The 18,930-nt window shown below is 55.1% G+C and overlaps 1 protein-coding gene across 1 annotated transcript; it reads right to left on the bottom strand.

Moving 5' to 3' along the window:
- Window positions 1-174: 174 nt before the first annotated feature.
- Tmc6 (transmembrane channel like 6) lies at window positions 175-17,933 on the bottom strand. Its single transcript, XM_032914197.1, is given in 21 exon segments — window positions 175-259; window positions 2,032-2,085; window positions 3,744-3,811; window positions 5,146-5,224; window positions 5,329-5,505; window positions 5,601-5,734; window positions 6,629-6,704; window positions 6,877-6,972; window positions 9,041-9,220; window positions 9,306-9,457; window positions 10,054-10,209; window positions 10,998-11,142; window positions 11,941-12,131; window positions 12,512-12,769; window positions 12,945-13,078; window positions 13,216-13,287; window positions 15,310-15,468; window positions 15,759-15,854; window positions 15,984-16,099; window positions 16,233-16,366; window positions 17,650-17,933. Coding segments are annotated over 20 exon segments (2,487 nt in total). The 5' UTR covers window positions 16,292-16,366; window positions 17,650-17,933.
- Between the last annotated feature and the right edge of the window lie 997 nt (window positions 17,934-18,930).

Genomic DNA, 18,930 nt, shown 5'->3' with positions numbered 1-18,930 from the left:
TCCTCAGAGGCTTCCAGAGAGTGGACTGTTGGTTTCATGGCGGAGGTGGCACGTGCCCTGGCCACTGAGGCTGTGGTGGATTTGAAGACCAAGGGAAAGGCCCTGTGTGACTGGATCGGATGGAGCAGGCCTGATGTCAAGGATCCAGGAAGTGGGAGGTTTGGACCTGTCCTATCACCGCACTGTGCTGACAAGATTGGCACAGCAGTGAAGGCAGAAGGCAGAGCGCCTGGCCAAGGTGGGAGGGCAGAGGAGAGGCCTGCAGAGGTGGGCAAGCCCCTGACTTGGGCATGAGCTAGGGTGGGAGCGTCTGTGGGCTGGCCTGGGTGGGAGCAGGAGGTAGACGGGATCAGGAGGAGGTCAGGGGATCTCAGGAAGCTCCCGAGCCACAGGACTTTGAAAAGACCCAGAGGCCAGGGTGAGGTGTGTGTACCCTTGGGTGCCAGTACTTGTCAGGGAGTCACTACTGATGAAGGCTTCCGCATAGGCTCGTCTCCTGGACCCTCAGCCCCATGCTTGTGAACAGTCTTCAGCTTAGATGTCTGGGTCACAGATGGTGCCAGAGCAGTTCTCCGCCTTGGCCTCCTACCTGTGCGCTCATGAAGGACCTCTGGGTAGGTCCAGGTTCCAAACCCCATGTGACTCCTCTGTGCAGCCAAGACTGAGAAGCAGTAGTGACAGGAACGGTGATCCCAGCATGGGCTGAGGGGTAGAGTTCTGCATTCGGTGTGATGTGCAAGTGGACAGCTAACTCATCCTCCTTCCCTCCCTCCCTGTGACACCGATGACGGTGGCCCTGCAGTAGAGCCCATCCCAAGGTAAAGTGTGAAGGAGAGACAAGGCCTGGGTAGCAGGCCCAGACTGCTCTGCAGCTCTCCAGCAGCGCCTGCATCCTCGTGTCAGGAGTCTCCACGCCTGGGCCTGGGCTGGTAGAAGCCAGTGCTGGTGACTATAAAACACCCTGGGCAGGTTTCCCTTCTCAGTGGAATGTCCTGAGCTTGTGAGGCAGAGCTGGGCTCTGGAGGTCTGAAGTGATCACTGTAAAAGCTGTCAACCGCTGTTGCCTTACTCGGTTGGTTAGAAAATCTGGGGTGCCCACAGGTGTGTGGTCATTACTCATGCCTGGAGACAAAGCCCCATCCAGCCTAGGTCAGCTGTAACAGGCTGAGACACCAATGGCACGAGCACTTCATGTGGCTGGCCTTAGGGGTGACACTGGATCAGCTGGGGAACAGCTGGTGACGGCTGGTGGCCAGCAGGGAAACAAATGGAGAAGGGAGGGCCCAGTGCTGTTGTCATGGCCCACCCACCCAACCCAAGGTAATGCCCCAGAAGATGCAGCTAGTGAAGGCTCATCCAGACTTGGAGGGTGCCCTGCAAGCTCCTAGTCTCAGCCCACCCAGGGCGTCCCGCCAAATGAGAACTGTCCACCTTGTAGACAGCATGCTGGCGGTCCGACCCTCTTCTGTGGGCCTTTGTACCTGAAACATCAGGTCATCCCTTGTGAGCCCTCCCCTGAATCTGCACTCTTCTTTTATCCAGGCGACGTCACCACTGGTTGGTTTCTTCCCCCAGGCAGACACTTCCTCTCTACCAGTAGAGGGCGACCTTCACACAACCCAAGCCCTTAGCTTCCCGTGGAAATCCTAGTGGGTCCCAAGCAACAAGACCCAGACACATTTGCGGGTCCCAAGCTCATCCCTAAAAACAAACTCAGACTGCAAAACCCATTTAATCGGAATTTTAAAAGGGGGTGTACATCTTTGTTCCAGCACTTTGAAGCAGGTGGATCTGAGTTCAAGGCCATCCTGGTCTACAGAGTGCGTGCCAGGACACCCACGGCTATGAAGATTCACCCTGCCTCGGGAGGGGGCGGGGGGAGGGGGAGCATCCCATAGCCTTGTTCCATGCCAACTCGAGTTTGTGGAAAGTCACTCTAGTCACTCTACTGTCAGGTCCTATGGGGATCTCAGGTCCAAGTCTCTACCTGCAGGGTCATGGTGACTTGGGGTACAGGGTTCCTTCCTGTACCCTCAATCCTCAGGAGCTGCAGGTGGTATGGTAGCTTCCTGGGTTCTGCCAGGCCTGCCAGAAACACGAATGGTGGGTCAGTGGCTGTTCTAAGGCCCAGAGAATTCGAGTCAGGCCCCACATACAGCAGTGAAGGCAAGGCCGGCATGGGGGTGTGAAGAACCACCAGGATTACGGTCCTGGGACTTGCTGGGAAAGCAGCTGAACCACGTGAACTGGCCACTGTGTAGGCCAAAACAGGAGTCTCGGCAGCCTTGTGGGGATCGGTTTGCACTAACAGCCCCCTCAGTGGAGGCCTATCGTCGATAAAGGATCTCAAGGAGCACAGCACACATGCCAGCTGTGAGGACCAGATGGGCCCAAGACCACCGCTAATCCCCACACACAGCCTTGCTAAGCAAAATGCCAGTCTCTACAAGGCACAAGAGCAGGGCTGGGTGTCTGACCTTGGGCTCCCCTGCAAGGGAGCCCAAGGCCCAGGATGACCAGATGATCTGAGATGCCTTCAGTGCGGGGCGGGGCGTCAGCCTTAGAGTGAGGAGCCCTCTGGTTGCAGCTGAAGACCTGCAAACATGGCCTGAGGGAACAAACCTCAGCTTGCTATTGGATGGGGGCCTCAGCAGGTGTGCACTGTAAGGGGGGGGACCTCAGCAGGTGTGCACTGTAAGGGGGACCTCAGGTGTGCACTGTAACAGGGGGGCTCAGCAGGTGCACTGTAACGGGGGGGGAACCTCAGCAGGTGTGCACTGTAACGGGGGGGGGAACCTCAGCAGGTGTGCACTGTAACAGGGGGGCCTCAGCAGGTGTGCACTGTAATGGGGGCCTCAGCAGGTGTGCACTGTAAGGGGGGGGTCTCAGCAGGTGTGCACTGTAACAGGGGGGGACCTCAGCAGGTGTGCACTGTAACTGGGGGGGACCTCAGCAGGTGTGCACTGTAAGGGGGACCTCAGCAGGTGTGCACTGTAACTGGGGGAGGACCTCAGCAGGTGTGCACTGTAACGGGGGACCTCAGCAGGTGTGCACTGTAAGGGGGGACCTCAGCAGGTGTGCACTGGGGGGGACCTCAGCAGGTGTGCACTGTAAGGGGGGGCCTCAGTAGGTGTGCACTGTAACAGGGTGTCTGTGCCCCACTCAGCAGGGAGAAGAAAGTCTGTTTTCAGGGTCACTATAAAACTAGTCTGTGAGAATGGAGAGATGGCATTTGCTCTTCCAGCAAACCCAGGTTCAATTCACAGCACCCACATAACTTAATTCCAGTTCCGGGGGATCTGATGCTCACAGACCTCCACAGGCGTAAATGCAAGCAAAGCACTACCCATACACATAAATTATTTTCTCTTTGCCTTTAAAAAGACAGTTTCTCTGTATAACCACCCTAGCTGTCCTGGAACTCACTCATAGATCAGGCCGGCCTCAAACTCATAGAGATCCAGCCTAATATTTAATGTTTAATGTTTAAATGAAGATAAAGCTGGCCTGCCTCAGTGGTGCCTGAATGTGGCTCTTCATCCCCTCGGGTGTCTTGATTACACAAGCCCTGCATCTCAGCAGCCACCACCCCAGCTTTGAGGCAGCAGGGACACTGAAGGCACTCCAGGAGCTGACTCCTAGAACCCAGAGATCCCTCACCAGAGGATGCCACTGAAGCCAGTGCCCCCTTCCATGTACCATCTTTCTTCCCCAACCCGTTCACACAGGTTCTCTGCCATCACCTGCTCATTCCCTCCTCCTCGTAAACAGAGTGAAGCTTGTTGATCAGGAAGATCTTGTCCTCCCCCTCCTAGAATGGCGAGAACACAAGCATGAGAAACGTCCAGCCCTCCACCACAGAGTTGGAGCTCACATGGGAAGCACAGCATCACAAGAAGCAGACGGTCCAAGAGGGGGCTGGGCACGGCGACCCACACCTCTCCCAGCGCAGCAGGCAGAGGCAGGGCCCATCTCCACAGAACTCTAGGCTAGCTAAGGATACCTAGTAAGACTATGTCTCAAAAATGAAAAAGGTAAAAGAGAAAGAGAAACACTGAAGTGAGCATATGTGTGAGTAATCAAGGTAAAAATGGGAGTTTCACTGTGAAAGCCTAGGAGCCAGCCCACTGCAATTTCAAACTGGCCCTGCCTCTGCCCTAGACAAGCCCATCCCTCTTCTATTACACCCTCTCTCAAGAAAGTCTCCTGAAGCCCAGGCTGGTCTCATTATGTAACTGAATGACCCTGAACCAGAGCTCAAAATTGCTTCTGAGAGCCTGTGTATGTACACAGCCCCAGAGATACCTAGCACCTCACAGTAAGTGACGTATGCCCACACTTTCCTACACCTAAAGCAGACACCAGGTTCCTTGCCCACTCCATCCCAAGGCCTGGCTGCTTCATGTTTGCTCTCTGCTTAACCCCGTCACACACAAGTGTCTCACACTAATCCCAGTACTCAAGCAGCTGAGACAGGAGGATCACTCTGAGATTAAGGTCAGCCTGAGCTACAAAGTAAGACCCTGTCTCAAAAACAAAAGCCAAGGCTGTCAGATGGACCCCCAGAACCCACAAAGAAGTGGGAGAACCGACTCCGCACACCATCACTAAATTAAAAAATTGAAAATAGGGCTGGAGAGATGGATCAGCAGTTAAGAGCACTGACTGCTCTTCCTGAGATCCTGAGTTCAAATCCCAGCAACCACATGGTGGCTCACAGCCATCTGTAATGAGATCTGATGCCCTCTTCTGGTGAGTCTGAGGACAGCTACAGTGTAGTTATATATAATAAATCTTTTTTTAACTTGAAAATAAAAGCTTTTAAAAATTAAAAAAAAAGGGGGGGTTGGGGATTTAGCTCAGTGGTAGAGCGCTTGCCTAGCAAGCACAAGGCCCAAGGTCCCCAGCTCGAAAAAAAGAAAAAGAAAAAAAAAGTGTTGGAAATGTAGCTCGGCTGACAAGAGTGTGTGGCACACAGGAAGCCCTGGAGGGGGGGGTGACACCCAGCACTACAGAAAGAAGATGTGGCTGAGAAACCAGACACAACTGCCTAGGCTACAGAGTAAAACTCCTCTCCAAAAACAGCAAACACAGGTGTGCTAAGGGGAACCCTACGAGCCCAGTGCACAGGCTGCTGCCACTCACATTCCGGATCTGTTCCTTGAGCAGGCAGATGACCTTCCTTTGTCCTTTCACCACCTGGATGTTGAGGTAGATGACAGCCCTGAGGAGATGGGGGCTCAGGCTGGAGGCTGATGACAGAGCCAGGACAACACAGGACACTAGCTCAGGCCAGCCTCTCACTGCCACCCCCACCTTAGAACTCACAGCAGCAGGGCTGACACCAGGAAAAGGAAGAAAGTATTCTCCACAAGGAAGTGATGCAGCCAGGGGAGCCAGGAGGCCCCAGAACCTGCGTGCTCCAGGCGACGCACCCAGACCGTGCCAGCCTCATACATTGTGTTCAGAGTCCGGAAGGGGCCACAAGTGCTTGAGGGCCTCACCCTGGAGAAAAGGGAGACCAGGCCCTGAGTCCCACTCCCAGCTAGGACAAAACATTGCCTGTGTCACCCCAAGCCAAAGAACAGTCCTCCACTCACTGCCAGACAGCGTAGCAGAGGAAAACGGCTGCACCCAGGAAGGACGGGAAGCAGAGCAGGGTGAGGAAGACGGTGGTCATGTGTGAAGCCAGCCAGGGTCGTCCAGGTGCCTGGCAGTTGGCTATCAGGCTTGCCTGGGGACAAAGGCTAGGATTTGCATTCCTATAATGCACCATGCCCTGCCATCCATCCCCCAACCCTGATTACCCGCCCAACAAAGCTTGGCATCCCTGTGAGCATTTCTAGACTCACTTAGCTGGGGGGGGGGGCAGGGGGACCCACCCTGAATGCTGGGAGCACCACCCCAACAGCAAGCTAAGGACCAGCATTCATCTCGGCTTCCCGACCGAGGACGCCGTGTGACCAGCCGCCTCATGCTCCTACTGTCGTGCCTTCATCCTCAGGGACTGTACCCTCCCAAAGAGCCAAAATAAACTCCCTTTCCCTTAAGCTCTATACGTCAGGGACTTGGTCACAGTGACAGTAAATACAGCACAAAGAGGAAGGCAAACGCTGGCCTGGAGCCAGGCCCCAAGACAGAACTGAAGATGAAACAGAGACCTTGCCCCCCTCTCACCCCAGGCAGTGAGAAGCAGCAAACCTGGGCAAAAGGGGCCTTCACAGCCACATGCACTGACTGAGCAGCACCATCTGGACCTCAGCTTCCCACAAGGCAGCGGCCTGGTGAGAACATCACCCAATGCGGGCAGCTGAGGAGGACCAGCAGGGGACCCAGAGCCACACAGCAACTGGGGAGAGACCCAGAGCCGCTCCCAAGAGACATGGGAACCAGCAGATATCTCTCCAGCAGATGCCTCAGACAGATGTCAGGGAGGGCAGCCCAGTGCCACAGGTCCACTCTGCTACCAAATTAGCACCTCTTTTTTTTTTTTTTTTTTTGGGGGGGGGTATCTCACTATGTAGCTCCAATTACCCTAGGATGGCCTTGAACTCAGCAAACGCCTGCCTCAGCCACCCGATTGCTGGAATCAGAAGTACCCGCCACCACACCCAGCCCATGTTACTACCTTCTTGATGTAGAAAAGCAGGAGCAGCCTGAGAATCTGCACTGCAGGCAGGAGCGGTGAGAACAGGACGCCCAGCCTAGGGAGAGCATCAGGCAGGGCCAGTGAGCATCCTCCCAACCCTGCCCAAAGAGTCACCCACCCCTCTACCCTCTACCCACTGCCCACCCAGAACCAAAGGAAGGCTGCCGTGGCCCAGGGAAGGAAGGCACTGGCTGATGGCCAGCGGGAAGCAAGTGGGAGACCCTCACCAGGTCAGTGTCTGTCCATAAATCAGGTCCAGAACATTCCTGGCAATGTCAAACTCGGGCTTCTGCCCCGTCTTGAGCTTCTTCTCTGAGATGAGCCTGGACAGAGGAGCCCCTGAGAGATGAGCATGGGAGACTCTCATCCCCAGAGCACCAGGCAGAGCCACTTAGCACCCAACAAATGTCAGGAAAGAGTACAGACACCCAGGACCTGAGGGTTGTCACTGCAGAAGCCTGTCTGAGCCTCTCCCCAAAGCGAAATACCAATCTCAACACAGCATTAAGAATTGCACTGCAGGGGGTTGGGGATTTAGCTCAGCGGAAAAGCGCTTGCCTAGCGAGGGCAAGGCCCTGGGTTCGGTCCCCAGCTCCGAAAAAAAGAAAAAAGAAAAAGAAGAAGAAAAAGAAAGAGAAAAAAAAAGAATTGCACTGCAGGGCTGGAGAGATGGCTCAGCGGTTAAGAGCACTGACTGCTCTTCCAGAGGTCCTGAGTTCGGTCCCCAGTACCCACATGGTGGCTCACAACCATCTGTAATAGGATCTGATGCCCTCTTCTCGTGTGTCTGAATAAAAATTAATTTTTAAAAGAATTTTTTAAAAAACAGTTGTGCTGCTTGGGGCTAGAGAAATGGCTCACAGACTGAGAGCACTGGCTGCTCTTCCAGAGGAACTGGGTCCAATTCCCAGCACCCACATGGCAGTTCACAACTGTCTACAACTTCAAGATCTGACACTCCCTCACAGTCATCCATGCAGGCAAAACGCCAGTGCATATAAAATAAAAAATAAATGTTTTTTTGAGCTGCACTGCTCTAAAACCAAACAAACAAAGCAGGTGGGGGGCTGGAGTGGGCTCAGTGGTTAAGAGCTCCTGCTGTTCTTCCAAAGGACCTGAGTTCAGTTCCCAGCACCCACACCAGGTAGCTCAAGACTGCCTGTAGCAGCAGCTGTGACTGGGGAGGGATTTCTGACTCCCTCTCAATGCCTCCACCACCACCACCACCCCACCCCCACCCCGCAGACAGACAGACAGACAGACAGACACACACACACACACACACACACACACACACACAGCAAGTACACAAATGAGAAAATAAAAACAGAATGGTAAGGTGGTACATGTCTGAAACAACGGCACTCAGGAAGCTGAGACAGGAGGATTCCGAGAATAAGGCAGGCCAGAACTACACAGTGAGCTCCAAGGCAGCCAAGACTCAGAAAAGACAAAGCACTCAGAAGGCCAAGGCCAGCCTGTACTACAGGGTGACACCATGTATCTTGTATCAAGAAACCAACAGGTGCCAGGCATGGCGGCTCATGCCTTTAATCTCAGCACTCGGAGGCAAAGGCAGGCAGATCAGTGAGTTCAAGGCCAGTTTGGTCTGCGTGGGGAGTTCCAGACCAGCTGGGACTATATCAAGACCCTGTCTCAAAACAAGACAAAAAACAAGGACTTCTGGGTCGGGTGGCATAGCTGTGCACTCTCAGCCCCTCAGAAGGAAGAAGTAGGGGGAAGTTTGAGGTAAGGCTGGAGGACTATCAAGATTTACCTCAAATGGGAAGAAAAGGGGCAGGTCCTGGTAAGATGGCTCCGTAGATAAATGTACCCAACCTAATGAGTTCAATCCCAGGATCCGCTGATCCGCTATTAGGGAAAACTGACCTACACACACACACACACACACACACACACACACACACACACACACACACACACACACACTCAGTGCACATATCCCTGCACTTGGGAGGCAGAGGCATGTGGATCTCTGAGTTCAAGGCCAGCCTGGTGCACAGAGTAAGTTCAGGACAGCCAGGGCTATACATGAAAAAGCCCTGTCTCGAAAGACCAAAAAGAAAAAGGGTTAGGGTTGAAAAAAAAAGTCTTACTTTTCAACTATCATTAAGTCCACAAATTCTCAAGGGAAATGCAGAAGGAGTTAAAGGTTGATCAAAAAACTAGAAACTATGCCCCGCCCCCAGGACATTTGAAAGACGATGACTCCTCTCTCTTCCTCTGTCTCTGAGCAACACTGAAACCCCACTTTCCTTTCCATCTGAAACTACCCCACATCCTGCCTCCCACCATCCTCCTTGTCTAAGAACCTCTCACAGGCTGGTGCCCGGAGCCCAGAGGACAGGGTGGGAAGGCCTCCATGCTCACCTCCACACTAACTCGCCGAAAAGGGAGTCCAAGAGCACGAAGATGAAATCCACCACCATGAAGCGGTACAGTTCCTGGCCCACGAAGTCCTCCCAGCACTGGTCCTGCAGGGCGGCCACCCTGCGGCCCAGCCAATGATAGCAGAGCACTCCCAGGACAGCCATCTTCAGGATTAGGTTCCTGGACAGGTGGGGGTTTTGGAGGCTAAGGGGGAGGCCAGGCAACAGAGAGCCCTATCCAGCAGCCCGAGCTCCCAGCCACACACCTGCAGATGGCCATGTATACCTCCAACACGGGGGAGTCATGTCGCTCCAGAGTGGCCAGACCACGGAACAGGTAGGAGGCAACCAGGTTAAGGACACTGACGACCATTGGCAGGGCCAACATCTCCAACCCCTGGCCACCAGAAGCAGGTCTCTGTGAGAACAGAGAGGGTTCTGTTACAAAAGGTTCATGCATGCACATGAACAGGCACATGCCATCATGTGGGGAGCAGGGACTACAGAAAGGGTCTGGCTGGAAAACGGGGTGTACTGGCTGGTTTTGTGTGTCAACTTGACACAAGCTGGAGTTATCATAGAGAAAGGCGCCTCCCTTGAGGAAATGCCATTGTGGGTGGTCTTGGGTTCTATAAGAGAGCAAGCTGAGCAAGCCAGTAAGTAACATCCCTCCATGACCTCTGCATCAGCTCCTGCTTCCTGACCTGTGTGAGTTCCAGTCCTGACTTCCTTTGGTGATGAACAGCAATGTGGAAGTGTGAGCTGAATAAACCCTTTCCTCCCCAGCTTGCTCCTTGGTCCTGATATTTGTGCAGGAATAGAAGCCCTGACTAAGACAGAGGCAACAAGGCAGGTAGCAACGCCCTCTCCTAAGTGAGACATACAACGTGCTCCAGGCCTCGGTTCCAACCACAAAGGAAGCAGGGGAGGGCGTGAGAACCACGGAGGGTGACCCGGGCCTGATGGGGCCTGATGACCCAGTGAAGACACTGGGTGTTTTGTCCCTTGCCTTACCTGAATCATTGTTTCTGAGAAGGTAAGGACAGCCACTGTGCAGCCCACGGTGGAACCCAGACACAGCAGCCACCCCAGACCTAGGACAACAGCCTGCCTCAGTTGCCCACACACACTCCGAGGGCGCTTTCGCAGTTGCCATTCGGCCAGCAGCTCCTGCAGGTGATAGTGTGTCTCTGTCACCAGACAGCCTGACACACAAGCAGGCTGCCCAGCCCCTCCCTTCGCTAAACTGGATCAGGCCACACATCTAGGACACAGGGAGTACAGGATGGCCACCGCCTTGAGGCCTGTCTCTCCTCCCCCCTTCACTAGAGTTGTCTCCAGGAAACCCCAGTGCCTGACCTGTGGCCTTTGCCCCATTCCATGGGCATGGGCAGCCCCTAGCCAAGCAAGCCCCTTGTAGGGTGGACACCTGTCCCCAAGAGGAACTGTCACAAAACCCCAGAGGGGCAGAGAATTCCCACCAGGCCCAGCAGGCCCTGGGACCTTGGACAGATGATTTGACCTCTGTGCCTCCATGTTCCCTGCAGTCCTTAGCCCCTGGCTACTACAGTTACTAGCGACTATAGAGGGAGCTGTTCACCGCTGACAGGTTCAGGGTAGGAAGACAAAGTCCCCCGCAGAAAGGTGACCCTGGGTCCTTTCTGGACCCCACTCCTCCTCCTCCTCCTGGCCCAAGCAAACCCATTGGAGCAGCTTCTGTAACTCCGGCTCCTTCATGTCCCTGGAGCTCAGAACTAATGCCACAGAGGCAACCCAACTGAAGTAAGGTGTGGGAGCATCAGATCTCCCAGCCAGTATTAGGAAGAGAAGACCACAGCCTAGAACCTCAAGGCCAGGTCCCAGCCATACACCACTTCCACACAGACCAGCTATTTGATCCCAAGAGGCTAAGGTCTGCAGAAACTGGGCAACCATGTGTGGGACAGGTAGCTGCTTACCTTCAGCTGAGTGCGGATGCTGTCCTGCTGGACACGGGAAGCCCTCTTCTGTGTCACCTTGTAGTCCCAGGAGCAGAAGACGGTAAGAGCATGGATCCCCTTGGTACTGCCAACCCGGTAGCTCTCCCCAAAGGAGTGAGACATGCTAGAGAGCAGCAGAGATGAGTGGTGACAATGGGAAGGATGGGTGGACAGACAGGAAGATGGATGGATGGATGGATGGGTGGATGAATGGATGAGTGTAGGGTGGGTGGATGGATGGGTGAGTTGGTGGATTGATGGATGGATGATGGATGGACAGATGGACAAATGGAGTGATGGATGGATAGATAAGATGGGTGGGTGGTTAGATGATGGATGGGTAAGTTGGTAGATGGATGGATGGATGGATGGATGGATGGATGGATGGATGGGTAGGTGGGTAGATGGATGAACTGATGAATGGATGGGTAGATGGGTGGGTGGATAGATGATGGATGGGTGAGTTGGTGGATGGATGATGGATGGACTGATGGATGAATCGGTGGATGGATGGACAGATGGATGGATGGGTAGATGGGTGGGTGGATAGATGATGGATGGGTGAGTTGGTGGATGGATGGATGGACTGACAGAAGAAAGCACAAGTAAGAGATACAGGGATATTTAGATGGGTAAGTGGGTGTACAGGTGAACAGGCATGTAGATGGACGGGTTTGAGTGGATGAATAGATGTACCGCATAGAAGACTTAATCAGGATAAAGAGACGGATGGGTAAATGGGTGGGTGGGTAGATGGGAATGCTCAATAGGAACATGGGGGATACGAGGGAACAAAGTAGGAACATGGGTAGGCAGATATGGGGGACAGATAAGGAGGAGGGTGGACAAAGAACAGGAAAGACAGACAGAAGGAGGACCCACGGGTGAGAGGAAGGTGCGAGGGCACGTGGTTAAGGTATACCTGTATACCAGAACGATGCAGGTAATGAAGAAGGCAGCCCCCACTGTGAAGAGGTAGGCCAGCGGCATGTTATAGGGCAGGCTGCCCAGCCTGGGACTGCACAGGCCACCTTCCCGAGGGGAGGCACATGACTGTCTCAGCGTGGTGTTACTGTAGTAGCCGTAGTACATAACGGTGTGTGTGAACCGGCCCTGTCAGGAGGCCAAGCACAGTCAGACATGCTTCCTCCCTTCCCCTCACCAGGGGCCTCTCAACCTTTGTAAGACTGGGACCCTTTAATACAGCTCCTCGTGCTGTGGTGACTCCAACCGTAAGATTATTTTGTTGCTACTTCATAACTGTAATTTGGCTACTGTTATGAAACGTAATGTAAATATCTGATACGCAGGATACTTGATATTGGGACTCCAAATGGGTTGTTGGGACCCACAGGTTGAGAACCACTGCCCCAGCCCATTCTTAGGCCTCCAGAAGAAGGGAAAACTACCCCTAGGGACATCTAGGGAGGGCCTACCAGGAAAACTGGGACAAGACCAGAACAGGAAGCCAAGGCAAGAACTGAAGGCCTCACCCCGCCTGTGAGGAGTTCCAGACCAGAGAAGGTAGGCACGGGGCCGGCTGGGTCAGGAGGAAAGGCAGCTTGCACACCCACGAGGAAGGCCAGCAAAGGCAGCAACATCAGCGTGTTGAAGGCCAACAAGGTCTTCAGGAAGAGGAAGTAGGAGAGGACGCTGGAGCCAAACTGGCCACCGATCTGCTTCAGAGCGTAGCGCCATGGCCTGGCAGCATACAGGCCTGAGAGCAGTGCCAGCCCCAGGCTGTGAAGGGCCTGTAGGAACAGACAAGGATAGCCCTGAGGGGCCGGGATGCCAGGACAGATTACACACGGCCCCAGGGAAAGGCTGGAGTTAGAAGTCCATTGATGGAACAGCAAGGGGGGGGGGTGTCCTCAACCCCAGCCACCCACATCCACAGCAGATGACCTCACAGCGCAGAGCTCATACCAGCATGCAGGTGTATCTGAGCCGACTACAGCAGGAGAAGGCCCCGCGGCGGCGGCCCTGCTGGTCCCTCCGCTTTACCTTTGGGCTCCAACTTTTCTCTCTGAGGACAGAGACAATACCTAGACCACAAATGCCTAAACTGCAAAGAGATGCTGTTGCACCCCCACCCCAACCCTCCCCACCCTCCCCCCACCCCCCCACCCTGCTCAGGAAGGCCGGCTGAGGCCAAGGAGCACTACCGAGCCAGCCGTTTCTCCCCAGACTCAAGGGCATGTTCGGACCATGTGGTCCCTCTGCGCCACCGACAGACCCTGAAGCTCCTTCACTAACAGACTCCGCTTCTCTGCCCAGAGGAAGAAGATCCCTCAGTGCCCAGCATCCCTCCTGTCGCATTCCAACGAGGGCCCTGGATGGCCTCCGGCCCAACACAACCCCCTAAGACCATCCAGATGGCTCCCCTCTGCTCTTATAACCAAAGCCCGACCCAGGCAACAGTCCAGACCATCCTCTGACAGCTCTCTCCTTCCATTTTCTTCTACCTCTCAAGCCCAGAAGCCCATTCTCCGGTCCACCAGATCCCAACATCCTTGAGGCCCAGGGGGCCCAGTACTCCCCAGCAGTGATCTCCTCCTTGTAGAGTAGAGGGGGCAGAGCGGGCTGCCACCCGCCCACACCGCACTTCTCAGGTACCCTGAGACTCAGCATAAAGACTTTGAGGGGCCAGCGGTGTTCTCCCCCATCTTAGAGGTCCCCAGCCTGTCAGGATCGATGCACAAAGCGGCAAGGGAATCATGGCCGCTGTGATGTCAGTGTTGCCAACTTGACAGACTCTAGAGTCACCTGAAGATGGGTCTCTGAGCATGCCTGGGAGGGGTTATGTTTGGACAGGGGGTCTTGCATGATATAAAGTGGAGGAAGTGAGCCAAGCCCCAGGGTTCGTTCATTCATTCATTCGCCCTAACTGGACTCCTTGAAGCCCCTGTCACCTTGACGACCTAGGCACACTAGGCTGGTGTCTGAGCATGCGCCACAGTGAACCCTGTGCTCCGTGTGTGCCTTTGGCAGGGCACGGCACCACAGCAACAGGAAGAGAGGTTCACCACACTTCCGGCCCCACAATATAGGGAGACGCGGCCCTCATCTTTATAACCACCCCGAGGAGGGAATTTTTCTAACTCCAACTTTACAGACAAATCATCTGGGGAGGCAGAAGGACCAGAGTTCAAAGCCAACCTGAGCAAGAGCCTGAAGACACAGACAGCAGCAGAGTGTTTGCTCTAACGCTCACACTTCACAGCACGGAGAGGGAAGATGAGGGAGGGAAGGAGAAAGAAGCCAGGAGAGCCGGCCTTCAAGAAGGTGGAACGTGCGGTTAAAGAGCACTGACTGCTCTTCCTGAGGTCCTGAGTTTAATTCCCAGCAACCACATGGTGGCTCACAACCATCTGTAATGGGATCTGATGCCCTCTTCTGGGGTGTCTGAAGACAGCGACGATGCACTCACATACATAAAATAGATTAAAAAACAAAACAAGGGGCTGGAGAGATGGCTCAGCGGTTAAGAGCACCCGATTGCTCTTCCAGAGGTCCTGAGTTCAATTCCCAGCAACCACATGGTAGCTCACAACCATCTGTAAAGAGATCCGATGCCCTCTTCTGGTGTGTCTGAAGACAGCTATAGTGTACTTATATATAATAAATAAATAAATCTTTAAAAAATAAAAAAAAGAAGGGGGCTGGGATTTAGCTCAGTGGTAGAGCGCTTGCCTAGGAAGCGCAAGGCCCTAGGTTCGGGTCCCCAGCTCCGGAAAAAAAAGAACAAAAAAAATAAAATAAAATAAAAAAAAAAATAAAAAGAAGAAGGTGGGACATGACCGGGTTGGCAAAGTCCATAGAACCCACGCCCCTCCAACCCACTTGGCTCCCACTATCAGTAGCCAAGGGTTTGCCTCTGTTCCCAAGTCTCTTCACGTTGGCTTTGAACACAACCAGGTTTGTTCAGGCCTGTGGGCCTTGGCACCTGCCTCCTCCACTCCAGTCAGTTGCTCCAGGAAGCCTCCCAGGATATCTGGGCCAGGCTGCTTCCGGGCCTCTCCCCTGAGGTCTTTTCCAGTGCTCGTGCTCGTGTCTGAGCTTCAGGCTTCTGCTCACCCATTTGTCAGCTCATGCTGGAAGCCTCCCCAGCGCTCAGTGATAGATTCGGTGGTGGTGGGTGGAGGCTTAAATACCTGCCCCGGAGAAGACCTTTGCAGCTCATGTCTGATCCGCAAAGGCGGTCCTCAGACAGCAACAGAAAGGGGCTCCCTGACCCTGTTGCTTGCGTTCCAGCTCCTGCCCCGCCAGCAGGCCGGGTTATTCAACTCACCATCCTCCTCCAGGATCGTGGGGTCCAGCTCCAGGTCATACAGGCGAAGGCTGGGCCGGGCAGAGCGCACCACATTCCCCAGCAACGGACGGCTGCTCCTGCGCCGAAGCCTCACCGTGCGGTTGTAGTACTGGGAAATGATGGCCCCCCGGCTGCGACCTTGGAAACCAGGTGGCAGGGTGTTAGAGAGGAGGAACAGGACAGCTTCACATCCCCCTGGCAAGTTCACATCCCTCAGCTCTTCCCAGGGCTTGGGGAAATAACCCAAGAGCCTATTTTACCCCTATGGTCATGTTTAGAATCCAGCAAGGGTAGTGATGACCCAGGCATATGATGAACTTCAGGCTCCCACAGCAGTAAAGTCAAGCGAGAGCCGGGAAGAAGTGACCATAGGTTCACAGACCCCAGCTGGGGTGAAGGCTAGCACTGGGACAGAGGACTCCACTCACCAATGGTACGACTGGGCATGCTGGCCAAGATGCGGAGAGTGGCCGTGCTAAAGACAGGGGCGCCTTCAGGTCTAGAGAGGGTCTGGTCACCTCTGCCTAGGGATGACAAGATGCTGCAGTTCAGTTGTCCCACCCAGCCCACCCCACCCACTCCAATCCTGTAACGTGAGGGCAGATATCCCCAGGTCCAGCCCACACCTGGTCAGAGGGCAAGCCTGGGCTCACCTGGACCCAGGGACAGTAACTCCAGCCCCTCCTCGGCCACCCGAAGACTCTGCTCTTGAATGAGCTGGTGGAAGGAGTCGTGGACTTCACTCTCTTCATAGGGGCTGGGCTCCAGGCTACTAGGGAGGAGGAGCATGCGTGGGAATCCGTGCTCGCGCCCCGCCCCCTCCCACTTGCCGGAGAAGGCTTCACACCGGACAGGGTAACTAACACAAAGACATCGAAGACCACCAGCCCCAGGGTACTTACTCTTCGTCCCCTCCTGTGGTCTCTGGAACATCGAAGGCTAAAGCCAGCGGCTTAGCCATGGCTGTGGTGTACACCCTGCAGACCTAGGGGAGCTCAGAGACTAGATGCAGCCAGTGGAATCCCATACGGTCCATCTGTTGAGACAAAAGGAGCTTTCAATGCTTGGGGCCCATACATCAGGCACAGACACACACTGCAGGAACCCCCACCCCGCCCCCCATCCACAGCTAAACACGCGGTTACATGATTGGGCCCAAATAACATTCCCACAATGACGGGCCGTGGGGGAGGGAAGAAAACAGGAAGGAAGGGTGAGGCCGCGGCTCCCACTTTGGTTTCCTAGATGTCGCTAGTACCGGGAGAAAAAGGAAAGACCTGTGAACACTGCCCGTTTCTGGTCTGTTTCCAGGCGAGGCCCTAGGAACATCCTTTTAGAGCAGGGGTTGGGAGGACTTCCCTGTGCCCGCCCTATGACCCCAAAGTGCTTTCTCTAGCAGGAAGTGCGGCCAGACAGCTGCAAAGCCCTTCCCCCAGCACCGGAGGCAGCTTCCACACACTGGACTCCTTGAAACCCACCCCCAACACTCGGGTCTGGGTGCTTCAAGGTCCTCGTGTCCTCGGGAGGCTGACTCCCTACATTCCCGACTCAGCGGAAGGCTGGAGGGAGAAGCTGAGCTGACACAAGCTCCCTTTTGTCCAGCTCTGTCACCGGGCAAAGTTGCAACCAGAGCGTTGTTAGGGGCTCATTGTCCTCCTGGCCCAAGGCCCGAACGGAGAGCGCGGCGGAAAAAAGCAGCCAATCACTTGACTCCTGCAGGATCGCCCCCTAGAAGGCAAGTCCCGCCGTGTCGGCCGCTCGTCCCTGCCTTCGCCTGCCTAGTGAACTCGCAGTTTTCTGAGCTCCCCCGACGGCCGAGAGTCCCCACACAACCGGGACTGCCGCCCGGCACGCCCCCGCCTGCGCTGCCGTGGAGCACAGCAGGGAGAGGCCGGCCGGGAGCTGGCCGGCCGCGACACAGCCTGGTTGGAAAGCAGCCAGGAGAGGTAGCGCCCTTTTAGTTCCAGGGTTCCCTCCCTGGCCACAGAACTTCTCAAGCTCAAGGCCCCAGGCGGGCCCACACCTCTTCTCCACAGGAAGCTGGGGCTGCTTCCGAGGCTACGGGCCGGGCCGGGACTCCAGATCTGCCTGGGCTCCTGGTCTTCAGTCCTCCTGCGGCCCGCCAGGTGTGCGCTGTTCCGGGGTGCACCATCCTGCGCCCTGAGCCAGATTGGGAGAGGCCGGGCAGTTTCCAAAAACCCGCACCCAAGCTGTCAACCACCTGGCGGGAGCAACCGCCCCTACACCGGAGCTGCGACCCTGCACCCGGGTCCCGGCGCCCAGCTACTTGAAGGAGCCCTGCTCCCCCAAGTGACTCACCTGTGCGCGCACCCGCCGCGGGGAACCGCGAGTCTCAGCCCCACCAGCAGACAGTAACTAAGGGTACAGGGTAACCTTTGATGGTTTCCAGACTGGCAGCTGGAGGTAGCCTCACCACCCGCCCCTGTGGCAGCGGGCCCCGGAGGTCACGTGATTTGTTCTTGCCTGCCGGTAGGCCCCGCCCATCCAAAACGATGCCCTGTGGGAGCCAGCCTGGGACTCCACCCTAGCACACCACCCTCAAGTCTGAGTAAAGTAGGCGTGTCCCAGCACTTGGATGTACACAACCCCTAGGTGGAGTCCCTAATTTTCTCTGAGTTTCTAAAGAGGGTCGGTATTTCCACGTCCCGGTGTCACTTACCAGTCCCTAGCCTTCCCACTCAGGATTGAGTAATCCCCTCCACCCAGCCTGGTTAACTGTTCCCTATCTGGGGCTGAGGAAAGGAGTTACTGCCTACTCCGCCCTGGGCGTGGTGTCTGTTTCTAAAGCTAGAGTTAAGCTGCTTCCGGTAACCATTGCCCCAAATGCCATGCCAAGACCTTTGTATTTCACAGATGAGGAAATTTGAACCTGAGAAAGTGTCACCAGCCTCTAGGTGTCACCAGCTGGAGCAGGGGACTTGGCCACCAAGATGCTCCATAGGATACAGAGAGGGGGACAGTGAGAAGTAGAAGGGAAAGACGAGTCCCTCAGCCCCCCAACACACACACACACACACACACACACACACACACACACACACACACACACACAAAGGTTAACAGACACCAGGAAGTGTGTGGGGTTACCGGAATGAGATGAAGCCTGAGGTACACTTTAGCTCAGGGAGGGGAGGGGAACTCCTTAGCCGTTGTCTCTCTGTGCCTGGGTGGGTTTACAAAGATGTGTCTTGGCCTCCAGACCCAGCCCTCCTCAGCTCCTTGCTGACTCCTTGCTCTTACTCTGAATTTTGAAAGTCATTTCCTGGGGAGCCTTCCTGTATGAACTTGAGAGTACAGAGCCTGTGGGCAGGGACACAGGGAGACTCAGAATCCAGAGCTACGATGACAAGGTTTTAAAAGATGTGAACAGGGAGGAAAGGCTGGGGCTTCCAGAACTGGGAAATGGCCAAGATGACTCCTAAAGGTCTGGTCAGTGAGTTACGAGTACGCGCATGAAGCTGCTTCCTCAGCACTTAGGCTGGGCATGGTGCCAAACCCTGACCAGGGCATAGTAATGGGGAGGGCAATGCCCGCGATGAAGGCGGGAAGTTCAGAAATAACCTGCCACCCAGTGGTAAT

This window comes from Rattus rattus, chromosome 9 (genome assembly GCF_011064425.1).
Source record: "Rattus rattus isolate New Zealand chromosome 9, Rrattus_CSIRO_v1, whole genome shotgun sequence".
NCBI lineage: Eukaryota > Metazoa > Chordata > Mammalia > Rodentia > Muridae > Rattus > Rattus rattus.
The sequence above is the reverse complement of the archived record's forward strand: the minus strand, read 5'-3'. Positions and strand labels throughout refer to the sequence as shown.